This window comes from Cariama cristata, unplaced genomic scaffold, assembly GCF_000690535.1.
Source record: "Cariama cristata isolate BGI_N322 unplaced genomic scaffold, ASM69053v1 scaffold15861, whole genome shotgun sequence".
NCBI lineage: Eukaryota > Metazoa > Chordata > Aves > Cariamiformes > Cariamidae > Cariama > Cariama cristata.
The window spans coordinates 31269-46669 of NW_009600005.1; the positions used below are offsets into that span (position 1 = coordinate 31269).

Here is a 15401-nt window from a genome sequence, read left to right on the forward strand (position 1 = left end):
CATTACTTCAGGTGTTTTCTGTCTTACCCTTGTGAAGTACTTGGCTGTGAGCAATTCTGTTTATTCTGTGATACTGGTATGAGATATAGAATTACACTAGATTATTAGAGACTAACATGAAATGTTGTGTCTGCTATATGCTTATGAAATGTATTGACTAAAGAAATGTAATGCCTTATCTAAGTGTATTGGAAAAAGACCTTTTTCTTAATTCTGAAGTTAGTGGATGGGGAAAAGGAAACAGCTGTTGCTAATGTAATGTAATACTCCACATGCTTGAAGTATTAGTTACCTTATGTGTGTATAAAACATGTGCTTAGTCTTAACAGATGACTGCATGCAGTCTTTGGGAATTACAGATGCAACTTGCGTGGTACACTTCAGTTTTCCTTCTCCAAGAATCTTTGGTCAGCGTCTACACAGCATGTCTGACAACTTCTGTAATGTGATAAAGGTTTGAGTAAATCTTTAATGGCTTAATACTGCATTTGATTATTAAGTGATGGATACATAAAAGCTTTAAAATTTTTTTTTTCTTAGGATTCTTCTGTAGATCAGGAACATACAAAGGCAAGGTCAGTCATTCTGCTAACAGAAAACAGTGTATGTCATGCACCTGGGATCCTGCGCTATTTGCAGCACGCAGAAGCTGAAATTCCACCAGAACTGCATGATTTTGCTGCCAAGATGTTAGAAGCTGAAGAAGATAAGAAATTTTCAAGGCCACTGTGTGCCTATCTTAAAACATTTGGGATTTGCAAGTAAGGACGTACCAAGTTTTGTTGACACCCATACTGATGCAGGAAGGCATTATATGCCCTGAATGGTGACTGCTTCTATTTCCTTGATGAATTTTCGTGTTGAATACTTTTATTCGAAACCAGTTTTGGCTCTTGACTTTTTTCTGTTGACTGTTGCATCTGTTTAACTCTTCTTAGGTACTTCTATAAAAACAAAAATATTAATGTTTTTATGGACACCAATCATACATAGTCTGACGTAGTAACATAGTTCATTATAACTCCTGCCTAGATGTACTTGAGGGAAATTTAAGCCATTGTTTTGATTGGTATTCTAACCATAATTGTGTAAGGCTTGTGCTTTTACTCTCACCTATTGTGTCCTGTCCCTTCAGAGTGGGTAAGTAGATGGGTGACTTCTCTGAGCTGTGTGTAACTGGATTGTAAGTAGTACCTGAAGGAGGAAGCTAAAGTGTTCTCAGGTATGACTTCTAGTTTAGATAACTGTTGTTGGAAGTAACAAACAATTCAGTGTTAGTGTTTGTTTTACACTGAAACAAGTTTTCTGGTGTTTTTTGTTTTGTTGTACAAACTTCTTCAAGAACCTTTTCACCATTTCAGTCTAACCCCCAGAGTCATTGGTGCTATTTGAGATAGAAACTGAATATTGAGGGCTGATGAAATTTTAGTGTTAAAAGCTGTTGTAAGTAACATCAAAATAGTTTACAACTGAAAACAATGGGCTTTTCTCTAAAACCATTTTTTTAATACGTAGGAACAGAACAGTGTGTCCAGATCGTCATCAAATTAATTTACAAATAGATGTGCCCCAGAATATACCAGATAAAGTTACACGAACGCCTGGATGTGTGATGGTAAGTTACTGTTTTCCTTGACTTTTGGATACCAGGAAAACAGGTCTTAAATAGCTACCTAGCATATTACTTTACATACTACAGTAATATTAATACAATATACTCTATCTCTTGGATATTCGGGGGGTTTTTGAGCTTTTTTCCTCTCTCCCTTGCATAAATAAGTGTGCCAGATTTTCCCTTAATCCTTAGCTTGAATTGAAATTGACTTGCAGGTGATTCTGAGTTTACCTCAGATTTTCTTCATCGAAGATTCCTGTTCTATGGAAAGAGGGCTGATGCTTTGTTTATTCCTTCCCTCTATAACTTTTGTTAATTTTGGTATACGGTCTCATTAAAGTTCCTATGAACTTCAATTATTTATTGTAGAGGAAATGCAAATTAATCCTTCAGAGTGAAGAGAAGTTAAAGTGGAAGATGATGCATGTTTTGTTGGAAGTGAGGATTTTTTCTTAGCTGACGTGTTCGTGCAAACTTGCTGAAAAATTAGCATGTTCTGGCCTTGTCATTTGAAACTATTTTCAGTTGCAGTACTACAGAAAATGGGATACAGCTCCTCCCTTATCTTCTAAATGGAACAGTTATTCCCTACTAAGATGTCAATGCTTTTTGAAAACAGTTTTGATAGAGAGTGCTGTTCTAATTTGACTTTTTTTGAGTTTCACAGTCATGGAATCTTCATGGTTATTGGTTTGACTTTGCTATGGTGGTTCTTCACATCCCAGTAACAGTTTGTATCTCCAGCTTCCTTCACCTGGCTTTTCAGTCCCTTCTATACTGGAGTGTATTCCCATGTAGTAGTATTGTACAGTCTCTCTTGTCTCCTTGTTGGATGATGATTCCTTAGGGCAAGTGTGTAGACACTGGTACTTCTTTCTAAAGTTAGCAGTTGGGCCTAAGAAGTGCTGGATGCCTTCCATTTGGATGAGCTGCTTCCACCTTCTTTCTGTCCTGTCTTTTGCAGAACTCAGATGCCTTCAGGTCCTGCAGTTAATGGGTGTTATTCATTCCTGAAAGTCATAGGTTGTGAGATGAGAAAATAAGGAGAACTGGGTGGATTCTTTGGCGTCACTCCATTTCTGCATAATAAATAAGCTTTTGTTGGTAGGTGTGAGTTGAAACACTTTGACAACCTACATGTGTCTGGTTCTAGTGCCTGAGACTGGGACAGATTTCATGACACTCCTGTTAGAAACTTGCACTTATCTATGGTGCACTGAAGACAGCAGTTGTAGCCTCTTCCATTTCCTCATCTAATTCTGCTTTTGCTGACTGCAGAGCTTGGGTGTCTGTCTTATGAATCAGTTATCACTTTAAGTATTCATTTGCTTTTTTTATTGGAACCCAATATCCTGTTTCCTTCCTTTAAGAACCTCAAGTCACATTGTGCTTTTTTAGGATTATTATTAAGTGGAAGTTATCTTTCTGGTCCTCTAACTATCCTGTCTGGCCTCATACACTAGCTATATCTTGGTACTTCTGCCTGGCATGACCCTTTGGATGGAATGCACCCAGCATTTTATGCATTGGTGTTGCTAGTACTATATTCGTAGTTTCTCACTTAAGTAATTCTAGTGCAAGAAGAGTGAAGGCCTCATGCTTCCCCAGTCAGTTCTTCTAAAACTCACTGTATGGTTGGAGAACACTTAGGATTAAGCTTGAATGGTGTGGAAGGCCTTAGTGGTTAGTAGCTTGGCAGGTAATAATATAGTTCAGCGGTGTTCATTTAAGTGGAATACCACCAACTTTAGAACTAACAGTTCTTGCTCTATAAATTTCTGCCCACTAGTGACTGGACTGTGGGCAGTTAGTGTTATTCATAATCTTATAAATAATATAATAATAACTCATAATCTTTTGAAATGGGTGTATGCAGCAGCATCTCTGTCACCTCTTTGGACTGGAAGGAGGTGTATGATCTTGAATATGAAAACTTACATTTCATTCATTTAAGAAATCATCCAGTCCGTTCTTCTAATGTATTTTATGCTTTCAGATATTGCCTCTCTACATTGTAAATGCAACAAACTACTTCGGTCGAATAGTAGATAAACAAAAGGACCAGTATACAGTTCTTGCTGAAGAAATTAATGAGTATTTTAAGAAACCTAGTAATAAAACTTCTGTTAAAAATGTGGAGAAGCTAGCGTTTTATGGATTATGTGAAAAAACACTTTTTCACAGGTAAAAATGTTGTTTTTTGAAATTATTCATGTGCACTTTTTTATACAAAGTAAATTAAAATCTTCACTGTTAAAGTCAATCCACCCACAAAACCAGCAGAAAATCACTGCTATTCAAATCATTCTTTAAAAAGCTATCACATATTCTGTAAGTTACCAGATGGAAAACAGAACAACTACCCGTGCACACACACAGGTAGATATTTTTCTATGAAAATATGATTTGTTAAAAGAGTAGATTAAAAAACTTTTTACAACTGATTATATGAATAATAGTTTTTTGTTTCCTTTCCTACTGTATGAAGAGTTCAGGTGGTAGAGATTTCTACAAAAGAGGAGGAAAGCTTGTTCTTTAAGGTCAAAATTAAATACATAGATGAAGGCAGAACAAGTCAAGTTCAGAGCTATCAACTGCTTCACTTACCTGCAAGGTTTCAGTGTCTCCCACCTCAGGCTGTGGAATTTGTAGTTTGCAGAGTGAAACCCATTGATAATGAAATTGAATGGAACCCAAAGGTAATATCAGGTCTTGCATGGTATTTCCTTTATGGTTGTTAATTTCTCTATGTGTTGTTTTCTAGAAGACGACAGTTATGAGCTGCGAACTTAGTTATCAAACTTCATTGCTCATTAGTACTACCAATAAACATCTGCTACTGGGCCAGATTCTAAAAAGTCAGTTTTCTTTATTATTTCATAGGAAAATGAATGAAGTGAAATTTACGGGATTTTCTTCTCTGTTTTAATGGATTCCTCCAGAACAAGTTATTGCTGCTTTTGAATCTGTGGGGAGTAACGGGGGAAGCCTCTGTAAATTGACCTGTGTTTGAGTATTCTTCCATTAAGGAGGCTCCTTCCTTAAAGGCTAATACTCTTTCAACCTACAGTAAAGTTGGAGTATTTCACTAGCTTACTCAAAATTGATTTTATTTATTGAATACACTTTTCATTGTTAAGCTCAGAAGATTGTTTCATTATAACTCAAATAACTGTAACATTATGTTGCTATATATCTCCAGTGCAGTGAAAATTTCTGTTTTCCTAGGTAACTCGTTATATTCATGACAAAATTAAAGGAAAACTACATCAAGCAAAAATAGTACATACCTTGGGAAATACAGCTTGGGTTGACCCGATGGTAGGTATAGAATTGTAGCATTGCAGAATATTTGTATCTAAACTCATTTATAACAAGAGCATCCGTTGTTCTCTTTCATTCTGTCCATTCCTGTTTTAATTTTATTCTATGTGGTATTCACATAATACTGTTGGCTAAGTTACTGTAATGCTGTCTGAGCAGTGGAACAGGTTGCTCGGAGGTTGTTGAGTTTCCATCCTGGGAGATACTCAGAAGCGATTGGGATGTGGTCCTGGGCAGCTGGCTCTAGGTGACCATGCTTCAGCAAGGGGATTAGTCAAGATGACCTTCAGAGGTCCCTTCCAGCTTCAGCCATTCTGTGATAAATATGTATGCTTATATGTAGATGGAACACATGACTGGGTAAAACTCATATATGCACCAGTAACAGAGAACCAAATTGACTAAAAAAATCATCCAGATTATTCCACAAAGTTAGTAACAAAAGTGCATTTTGGAAGTACTAGTTTTTAGGGTTTTGTCTTGTAAAATCAATTCTGTAATTCATCATAATTCTGCTGAAAGAATGAACCTTTCATCCTCCAGGATTGTTGCTGATATCTAAGACCTCTTATACTGGACTTAATTTCTTCTGTTTGTATTTCTAAGTCTTTGTTGTCTTTTATGGTTCTTGCACTAGTTTAGAGTTTAGTTTTAGTCTAAACTTTTCTGCAAATTAAAAAACACAAGTTTTTTTTTCCTTAGTTTTCTTGATCAGAATAGGAAGAATGGGTGCTCTTGTTCTTGGATTTCTTTAAAATTTTACTTACACTAACATCTAGAAGACTTCTTGGTCTTGTGAAGTGTTAATATATAGTGTTGTGAGTTTTTCTTCATAAACTGAATTTCTTTCTGTCAGCATTCAAAAGAGGACCTGTAACATCAATTGGATGTAAGGGCTGTGATTCTGACCTTTCAGATATTAAGTGTCGGGGTTTGGGGTTTGGTTTTTTACATCATTGCAGTAATCTCAGACATGTGGTGAAATTGCTTTAAGTATTGGTGCTCTTGGAGTTGACTTTTTAGGTTTTCCTGAAATGAAAATGTCCCAGGCAATGCCTTGTTTGTATTGTTCTGTCAGTTTCCCCCACCTGTAAGAAAGGCAGTACTGGCTTGGACCAAGTGTTACTGTTGGTAGTGCTGATTGGAAGGTGATAGCTAGGGAAAAGTTAGTGTCATCCCTGTGATGATTGCTCTGAGTAGTCTCCTGTTCTCCCAAAACATTGCAGGTAGGAGATCTCCTCAGGGCTGTGTTTTACTTAAAAAGAGTTGTTTTGAAAGGCAGGAATCTATTCTGACAGTTACACTGAAGGACAAAGAAATCAGGTGCCTCCTAAGCCTTTCCTACTGGCATGAACAAGCTAGTTGCATTTTTATGCTGTCTGTTAAGAAATAACTTACATTTTATGGGCTAGGAGTTTTGTGAAGAATTGTTATCAAAGGTAGCTCACAAGTTGAGTTTTGGTTTGGGCTTTTTTTGTGGTCTGGACAAGTTCGTCAGAAGGGCCTCGCAATATCTTGGGATCGTGGTGGGCCTCTTGTGGCTGCTTGGTCCTGCCAAAGAGTGCACTGAGTTGTTCCTGTCAGCTGAAAAATAAAGTGGAAAGAGAAAGTGATCTGGAAGTCATTCTCTTTAGTAGCTTCCTTTCCCATATGGTGTATCTCAACCTTTCTCTGATTTCTATGATTTTGTTTTTGTTTAGGGTTTTTCTTATTGTGCCACCCCCAGCAGTTTTATTGTTGTTTGGGTCTGGAAGTTATTGTAATTGTGGTGTGTATTTTGGCTGTAATTTGTGTAATCAGGGCTATGATTGTTTACTTCATTACCATCTTGGTTCTGTTAGATGGGACTAGCTACTGGTTACTTGAACCGTTATCACAATAAAGATGGTGATACTTTGAAGGTTCCTGTTTGAAAACCAGAAGAAATTAATTGCTTACAGGTATAAATAAATGGGGGTATGTTTAAAGTTTTACTTAAAGAACAGCTTAGAGTTGGAGACAGACCATTTATGAACTATGGTTTCCATTATAGTGTGTTTTGTAATTCAAGGTCCGGGTTACCACGCTTCCAGATTTGAAGATGTCGGTGAATGAATACAATGTTCGATCTGAGATTTTGTCTACAGGTCTGGGAACTGACAATCCAGAACATATAACACAACTTCAGAAGTTGTGCAGACACATGAAAGTATTAGATCATGCAAAGAACTTGGAGCCTTTGTAAGTGTGTTTACAAATTTTTTTTCAGCATATACTTTGCTAAGAAGAAAATTCTATTTAACTTTAACTGGGTATTTTTGTGATTAATATTACTGAATGTGATTTTCATTTAAGCACAGAGACAATAGTGTCTGTGATATGTCTGCTTTCCTTTTAACTATTCTTTAGCCACATAACCATCATGGAAAGAAAAATAACAGTTCTAAAAAATGTTTAGCTAGTATTTGATACAGATAGTCAAATTTATCATAAAGATATGGAGTCTGAATTCAAATTGTGTTATATTATCATCAGTGAATTTTTGAATGCTTACTAGTCGGTCCAGCAGAGTGTATTGTTGGTGTTTGTGCAACTGCAGAGTTCAAGCTGGAAAATGTAAACAGTTTGCTTTAAAACGATTGGGGCTGTGTATTTAATGAGTATGGCTACATGATGGGTTTTGCAGTAACAGCACTGTGGGGTTTTTTTTTCTTTGCCTTGTAAACTTTTAGAACTGAGTAAATACTGCAGGTGGTGAAAGGGCACATCTCACTGTGATCTCTCCTGGATTCTAGGACACTTGATTTAAAATGCTTATGAGCAGGACATCTGTCGTGCTTTTGTTCTGGCCTCTGTGTGGCACCTTGTCCAGGAGTTTCTTTAGCCACTTATATTTTTCAATCACAGCTCTCCAAACTGAAGATAATTTAAATGCTTTTGTCTGATGAACGAAGTTTGGGTTTTTTAATATTTTACAAGGAAGAGCGAAATCTCAAATATTTTCTTTTAGAGAGTAAATATTACTTCATAAACAAAAGAGTTCCTGGAGTACCAGCATGGGCACTGTATGTGTTGTCTCAGGGTTGGGCAAGTTAGTTAAGGCTGTTTCTGTGACTTAGCCAGTCAACAAGATGAGGAAGCCTAACCCTCCATAGTCCATTTCCATCTTAGATTGAGGTTGCTGCATTTCTATCTAGAACTGTACCAGAGTTTAATCTTAACAAAAGGACTTGATTTTTCCTGTATTTTGTTCAACCTTAAAAATCAGTCTTTGAGAATAGTGTTTGCACTGTTGATGCTTGGAAGGCTTTTTTCAGATTTTATTCCTTACTGAGGACTTTTGACTGTGAGGTTTCTCCTACCTCAAACACAACCTTTTTGAATTTATTTTTTTTCATACCATTCCTGAACAAGAAGGTTGGTAACTTCCTAATGGTCACCAAAGCATGTGATAACTGAGACCAGGCAACTTCATTGTGGTGCTGTGTGCAACAGTTCTGTGTCAAATATCTGTAATGCAACTGCTTGTGTTACTTTTTTCATCACTTCATACTGCTGTTGAAACATTCAGAACTGGCTGCAGTCTCTTTTAGTAAGGTTAAATAAAGGGGAGTCAGAGCTCCTGTAAGGTAAGGTTGACTGAGGAATGTCATTTGTGGTTTTTGCAGGAAAATCTTCTCCCTGTTGTAGAATTTGCCTAGTCACATATTGGTTATGCAGATTTCAGATGCTTCGAGATTTAAGTTTTATAAAAAATTTATACTACTTAATATGTGGCAGATCACTCTGCCTCCCCTTAATCTGTGCTAGTTCGAGAAGCATTCTGTATTACTCTGCTTTTTTGTCTAGTATTTGTGTGCGCGATGTGGTCGTCTCTTACCTACTGTCCTTCACGGCTATGAGTATGGCTCATTACTTAACAGGTAGCCATAATACTTACATCATCCTGTTTTTCTCTGGTCATGATAATTGCATCAAAGAACACTTCTGCCCAGTAAAAGATTTTATAAAATAACATGAAGATAAAGAATACTTTCCATGCTAGTTTGAAACAGTCATTTTTCTCTGAACTATTTGGTGAATTGCCTACCTTGCAGAAGTTGTGCCTGACATCAGCCCAAACCACCTCCTATCAGTGCATCAAGCAGCACTCAGTATAGCGAGTTTTCTGTTCTCTTGCCACAGCCATTCACTTCAGTTATATGTCCTTGCTGCGGAGTGCTAGTCTTTTTGTGATTGTTCATCAAGCTCCGTCTTTAGTTCAAAAGCCAACAAGATTCTTCAGTTAATTAAATGCTTGTGGCTTGTCATGGGCAGTGCAACGATGTTACCTCTGTGACCAAAATGAAAGTGTTCTACTCCTCCCACAAATATTAACAAGACTGTAGGGTTTATAGGCTGCAGAACCTTTCAGGCAAGCTTGGCGTAGACAGAATGCACATGTTGAAATTGGCACCTGTCGGCAAGATCAAGTTCAGTCTTAATTGCCATAACAAATGTTGTTGTCCTGGAAAGAAAATGGCTCACATCTTCATCTCCAAGATGACATGGTCTGTGGATATAACCAGTATCCTTGCTTTGAGATAATCTGTCAGTTATGAGTAAAGCCACTCTGTCTCTGGGCCTTCTCTCTAAATCTTTTTGATGATAATAGAGGAGGTCACAACCCATCTCTAATGTGTAGGCAGCTCTCTAATTTACTACCTTGTTAACTGTTCAATAGATGCACACTCAAAGCACTAGATCCTTCAGTCTCTTTACATGATCTTTGCATATTGTCCAATGAAGACTTGGCAAATACTGTAGTCACTCCTGGTTAAAGGTGTTTGAGAAACACAGGTTGTCCTTCATTGCAAGTGTGTCCACAGCTGGAGAGGTACTAGGCCTAGGTTGAAAAGTGTGAGGGTTTTTTTTTTTCAGGAATATCTTCTTGTTGCAGAATGTGCAGTTACACGTTGGTTGTGTCGATTGAGTGCTTCATTGCAGACTTTGTGTATAAAGCTTTTGTCTATATACTCTATTTGCCCAGTTTTCAGCCACCTACCTTTCAAGTCCTTCAGCTTGTGAGGCTCTTCCTTGCTTGGTGGCTGTTTTTAGGGCTTCTGTGTGGTGTGTGAATAATTAAACATTTCTGTAGAACTTTGGCTGCTTTGAGGTAAGATTAGTTTCTCTCAGACTTTGACTTTCTGAAACTATTCAGTAAATCATAGGAGACTTGACTTTTTTAAAAGTTTTTGATTCCTGCAAGTATAAAACTCAGAAGTAGTTTCTAAAAACTACTATTAGTTGAATTTGCTGTGCTGTATTTTACCTAGCTTCAAAGAATTGTTTAGTTGGAATTACTCAGAAAAGCTGATAAGCGTTTTTTTTGAAGGTGGAAGTGGTTAAAGGTATCTCTCATTTAAGATTAAAATTACTTCAATCTTACTAATTTACTTTGAAAGTAATTATTCAGACCTGACTAAGCTTATCTTAAAGATGGCTGCACAGGTATTTAATACTAAATCTTCACTGTGGATTAATAATATGGATCATTTAAAAGTTAGTATTTATTTATGCAGACTGAAACATTAGGTGATGGCTTACTAGACTGGTTTCAGTCCTCTTGTGCCACTAGGTATTTGGAGGTAATGGAAGAAAGTATTTTTCATTTGGACAGATGACTCGGTGTTTCAAAAATTATGCGATGTTGTGTTCTTCAGTAACGTTTTAACAGAGGCTTCTGAGGCCGTTGCAGAACAGAGGGTTGTGGTGCCTGTCTCTGAGCTCTCAAGTAGATTGACTCTGTTGCAGTGTTTCCTGAATCTTGAGCCTGGCTAGTGAAGCCCCAAGCTCTACAGCTGGAAAGCCAGAAGTCTCTTACTAATAAGTGAAGAACTTTGAGTATTCTGAAACTTTTACTTTTTCCAAGTCAGAATGAAATATGACCAAAAAGCCCCCAAAACCTACTGGAATTCCTTGTGAAAGCAAATAATTTTCCTGTCTAGGTCTATCACACACAATAAGGCAAATAGATTTTTATGATTCAAAGGAAATGCTGGTACTGTCAGAATTTTAAGTGTTGTTCAGACTTGGATTTCTGTATAAATGTTTCTTGCTGAGTTAATGAAGTTCAGCAACCATGTGGAGATTTATAGTTTGCTAGAAGTGCAATTTCTAGCACTTACTTTAAAAAATTACAAAAAAATTGTAGGTTTTTTGTACATATTAGAATGAAAAACTTCAAAAGGATTTCCAACTATGATTAGGAATCCTTTCAATATTAAACATATTTAAACCTTTTATTTTAAAAATGTCTTTTTCTGTCTTCAGAAGCATAAAGGAGGATACAGCTGGTCCAGAGTATGTGTCCAATCCACAGAATATGTCAGTACAAGAAAATTCTACTGAAAACTGTAATTCTTCCAAAATTACTGTTGGGAATCATCCATGTGGTAAGCCTTTTCATAACTTAAAAAAAATTTTAAAACTTTAAAGTTAGGTGTTTACATGCCAACCTAAAAGTCATTTTACCAAAGGCAGACTTGTCTGAGTAGACAGAATAACACCGTATAGCTAACGTTTACAGTAAGCCACAAATACCTTATAGTCAGCAGCCTGGAGATGCTATGAGTGTAAACTATATTAATATAGCTGTATTACTATCTGGGAGATCTTCTGTCCTTGAGAGATTCAGAATTGTTTGGCTCTGAATGGAATGTGTGAGCAGGAAATCTCTCCTGTAGAGAAGATGAGCATTGTGCTGTCAAAGGCCACAGGATTTAAGGAAGTTGAAACCTGTTGAAATGTGAGATGAATAACAGTATCATTCTGAGAGGTTTATTTTTTTCCTGAGATTCAGGGTGGTAGAAAATGGTGCTTTTTTTTCTTCTTTAATCTAATACTCGGGGATGTGATATTCAGTCACTTGATGCTTAAAAGTGCATGGCTTTGTCAGTCATAGAAGGGGAACAGAGGATAATCTGGCAGCAGTTGGCATGTGAGTTTGGAGCAATGAAAGCTGAGTGATTAAAAAAAAAAAAGTTGCAGCAGGCAAAAGTCGAATAAGATCCTGAGTGTTTACTATAGAAGGCTTTTTTACCTGGTGTAGTAGAGCGACTGTAATGCTCTGTTTCAAGCTGTGATGGTAACATCAGTATTGGTTGTTTAATCCCTGAAACTCTTAGTTTCTAAAATGACATGTTTCATGTTTCAAATAAATAATGTCTTGAAACTGGAAAAAATATTTTTCCTGACCTGGAAAAGTGTATTTTTGGTGGGTTTTCTAATTTTCTCATACCAACTTTATTAATCTTTTTAGTTAAAATTTTTAGTTGCATTAACATCATGAAATCTTGCCAAATAAGAAGTACCCAATATAAATGCCAAATATAATCTTGCAGTAGTAGTTTGACTACTAGCAAGTTACTTTTATGATGGTACTTGGTTATTCTGGAAGTATCTAGTTTCTATAGTATAGATAAGTATAAAAATCTTTCTGGGTTTCTTATTTTTTAGATGATGTAGCTGAAACTAAGGAAGCAGAAGACTCTACCCTGCATCAGTGTAAATGGTACAAAAATTGAGTGATTTGTTCCCATGCTTGCTTTTTAATGTGAACTGCCAAACATCATCCTTACTGAGATGGTTTTGTGAGTAAATAGGTATAATACAGATAGAAGTATTCTGTTACATCAGTGCTGAGCTTGAGAAGTTTCTGTTGCTGTTAGATATGTATGTATATACACACATTGTCTTGTGAATCCCTTAAGTAATTTAAATTGCTCTTTTGTTTACTCCTGGAAGCTAACTTTCAGATAAAGTGTATCATCTTTGATTAGACACCATAGTACTAGGAAGTGAATGAAAACAGACACTTTTTCAGCTCAGTCTGTGAGTATAAGCTCTGACTTGCACTCATCTGGATTATGTTTTAACCAAAGACTGTCCTTTTTGAGGTCTAAATTCTCACTCCTACCATTCTGTCTCTGCCTATTGGTATTGCCTGAAGACAGGCTGAGAGAGTTGGAGTGGTTTGGCCTGGAGAAGAGAAGGCTCCAGGGAGACCTTAGAGCAGCCTTCCCATACCTAAAAGGGGCCTACAAGAAAGCTGGGGAGGGACATTTTACAAGGGCATGGAGTGATAGGGTAAGACGCAATGGCTTTAAACTGGAAGAGGGGAAGATTTGTATTAGATATCAGGAAGAAATTCTTCACTGTGAGGGTGGTGAGGCAGTGGCACAGGTTGCCCAGAGCAGTTATGGATGCCCCCTCCCTGGAATTGTTCAGGGCTAGGTTGGATGGGGCTTTGAGCAACCTGGTCTGGTGGAAGGTGTCCCTGCCTGTGGCAAGGGGGTTGGAATGAGATGATCTTTAATGTCTCTTCCAACCCAAACCATTCTATGATTCTATGAAAACCTGGTTGTTTTCTATTTCAGGGGGGCGGGGCGGGGGGGAACCACACAATTAAACTTTCTTTACTTTAGCTTTTATCCAGAAATAAAGTGGTTTCAAAACGAAGAGACTGTTACAGTGAAGGTAAAAATAGCAAGTGTAGCTGACTGGAAATGTGAGTTCTCTAAAGAGAAGGTGGTTTTCAGGTAGGTTTAAGAAATTTAAGTATAATAAACAGAATGTTTGACTGTTGGCTTGCATTTAATTTTGTTTTAAAACTTTTTTATAATGTAGTGCTTGTTCAGGAGACAAACTTTATTTGGCTGACATGGAGCTGCATCAATACATACTTGCAGAAAAGTCTACATGTGTGATTAATGATAAAGAGGCTATTATTGTTCTTGTGAAAGAGGAAAAAAGAGCATGGTGCAAATTACTGAAGAACAAGGTGAAGTGGAAATGAATTTGAGAATATTGAATGTTCTAAACATTCACTGCACATCAGTGCAGGTATTTTGAACAATGTTTTTGTCAACAGAATCCTCATGTGTCTTTTGATTTTGAACACTGGGAAGATTTTGAAGATAAAAGCCCTTTTCCAGTTGGTAAGGAATGAACGAGTCGGTATTTATAATGCATAAAATAATTAGCATCCTCATTTTTGCATAGGCTTTATCAAAAGTACTCACTTATTTCAGATATGTGACACTTAGCTGGCTTGCTCAAATTCTCTGAAAACAGATGAGAGGACTCCTCTAATAGCAAACTATAGGCATCAGGGTATTTTTCTATCAGAATAGCACAGACAAAAAGCAGTTTGAAGTAGTTTTTAGTGTTTTGGTTTAGTTCATAGTTTAAAGTGTGGTGGGTTTGGTTGTTTTGGTTTTTTATACTATTACATATTTGTTCTGAGGCTCTTGTTTTTTCTTCCTTTGTAAATGTTACACTGTTAATTACTTCTAGGTACTAAAAAACTGTATTGCACTGCTGCAGTAACTGAAGAATTGGTTGACTCAGAAGACAGTGGAACAGAAAGTGATGAGTAATTTGGAGACAGATATTTTTCCTCTGATAAGAATTATGCTTCAAAATTGTCTCTTGCATGAGTATTTCCACTAAAATTTGTAAAATTAAACATATAGGTTGCAGAACTGTCCTTAATTTTAGGAGGGAAATAGTGAACAAACTCCTTACCTTTGGGCTCTGAGATTCTGAAGAAATACTCTTTAGAGAAACATTGTGTATGTTTTCCAGTGCATTCACTTTAAAATTGTTGGCTTTAATGATGATGTGCACATATGTATGTGTGCTGTTCAAACAGTAAAATCTAAAGATTAAATTTGGGTTGTGAAACAGTTGAATATATTAGTCTTACAGAGCTTCTGGTTTACTTTACCTGAGTGATTTTGCTGTGTTAGCAATAGTTAATAGTTTTTGAAGTTTCAGAAATCCAGATCATAGGTTGTTTCTACCTTGTCCTTTATATTCATACAGTATCGGTTCGTTGGCAATAATCACATTTGTCAGTTCTACATTAAAAAATGATGCCTCAACTCAATGGCAATTTTTGTTACTTGATTGGAAATATGTTGAGTTGGTATGAAATATTGCACAGTGCCGCTCACTGTAGTAACTAACTGCTGTACAGCTTTTGTGGAATGAGCACTGTGATAGTAGATTCAGTATTTGTTTTCAGTTTGACATTTTCACTTTTCATGAATGCTCTTAATTCATTCCCTCTCATTTGTCTAAAACTCCTTTTCTCCTTTGCAAATGAACAATAAAATCTTGTCTGTTTAGCCCTAAGGCTTTGCCTTTTAATATACCATCTTTCAGTAAATAATTTTTCACTGTTAGATTTGTGTGCATCCAGAACATCTTGCAATGAAGTAGTAATGTAAAAGATATTTATAAGAAATGAGTCTGGCATCGATCTCTGTGCATCTGTAGATTTTAAAGCGCATTAGTTTCCCCAGCATAACTATATGGAAATTTAGAATAGAGACTTAACTTTAAAGATTTATTTTAAAAAGCCTAGAATTTTGTTGTGTTCTTGACTAGGAGGAATATTCTTGCTTGTTGGGGATTATTCTTTCAAGAAACATTGGGA

At 36.6% G+C, this 15401-nt stretch overlaps 1 protein-coding gene across 1 annotated transcript in view; it reads left to right on the plus strand.

Annotated features, from left to right (window-relative positions):
* The window catches only part of LOC104169068 (putative ATP-dependent RNA helicase TDRD12), a 36235-nt gene extending 21898 nt beyond the window's left edge, over nt 1-14337 (plus strand). The window contains exons 16-28 of the mRNA XM_009709878.1: nt 321-454; nt 541-761; nt 1516-1615; nt 3612-3799; nt 4104-4314; nt 4844-4936; nt 6990-7159; nt 11231-11352; nt 12416-12470; nt 13384-13497; nt 13586-13739; nt 13830-13896; nt 14255-14337. Coding sequence (XP_009708180.1) covers nt 321-454; nt 541-761; nt 1516-1615; nt 3612-3799; nt 4104-4314; nt 4844-4936; nt 6990-7159; nt 11231-11352; nt 12416-12470; nt 13384-13497; nt 13586-13739; nt 13830-13896; nt 14255-14337 — 1712 coding nt within the window. The remainder of the gene's footprint in view (nt 1-320; nt 455-540; nt 762-1515; nt 1616-3611; nt 3800-4103; nt 4315-4843; nt 4937-6989; nt 7160-11230; nt 11353-12415; nt 12471-13383; nt 13498-13585; nt 13740-13829; nt 13897-14254) is intronic.
* Nucleotides 14338-15401: the final 1064 nt, after the last annotated feature.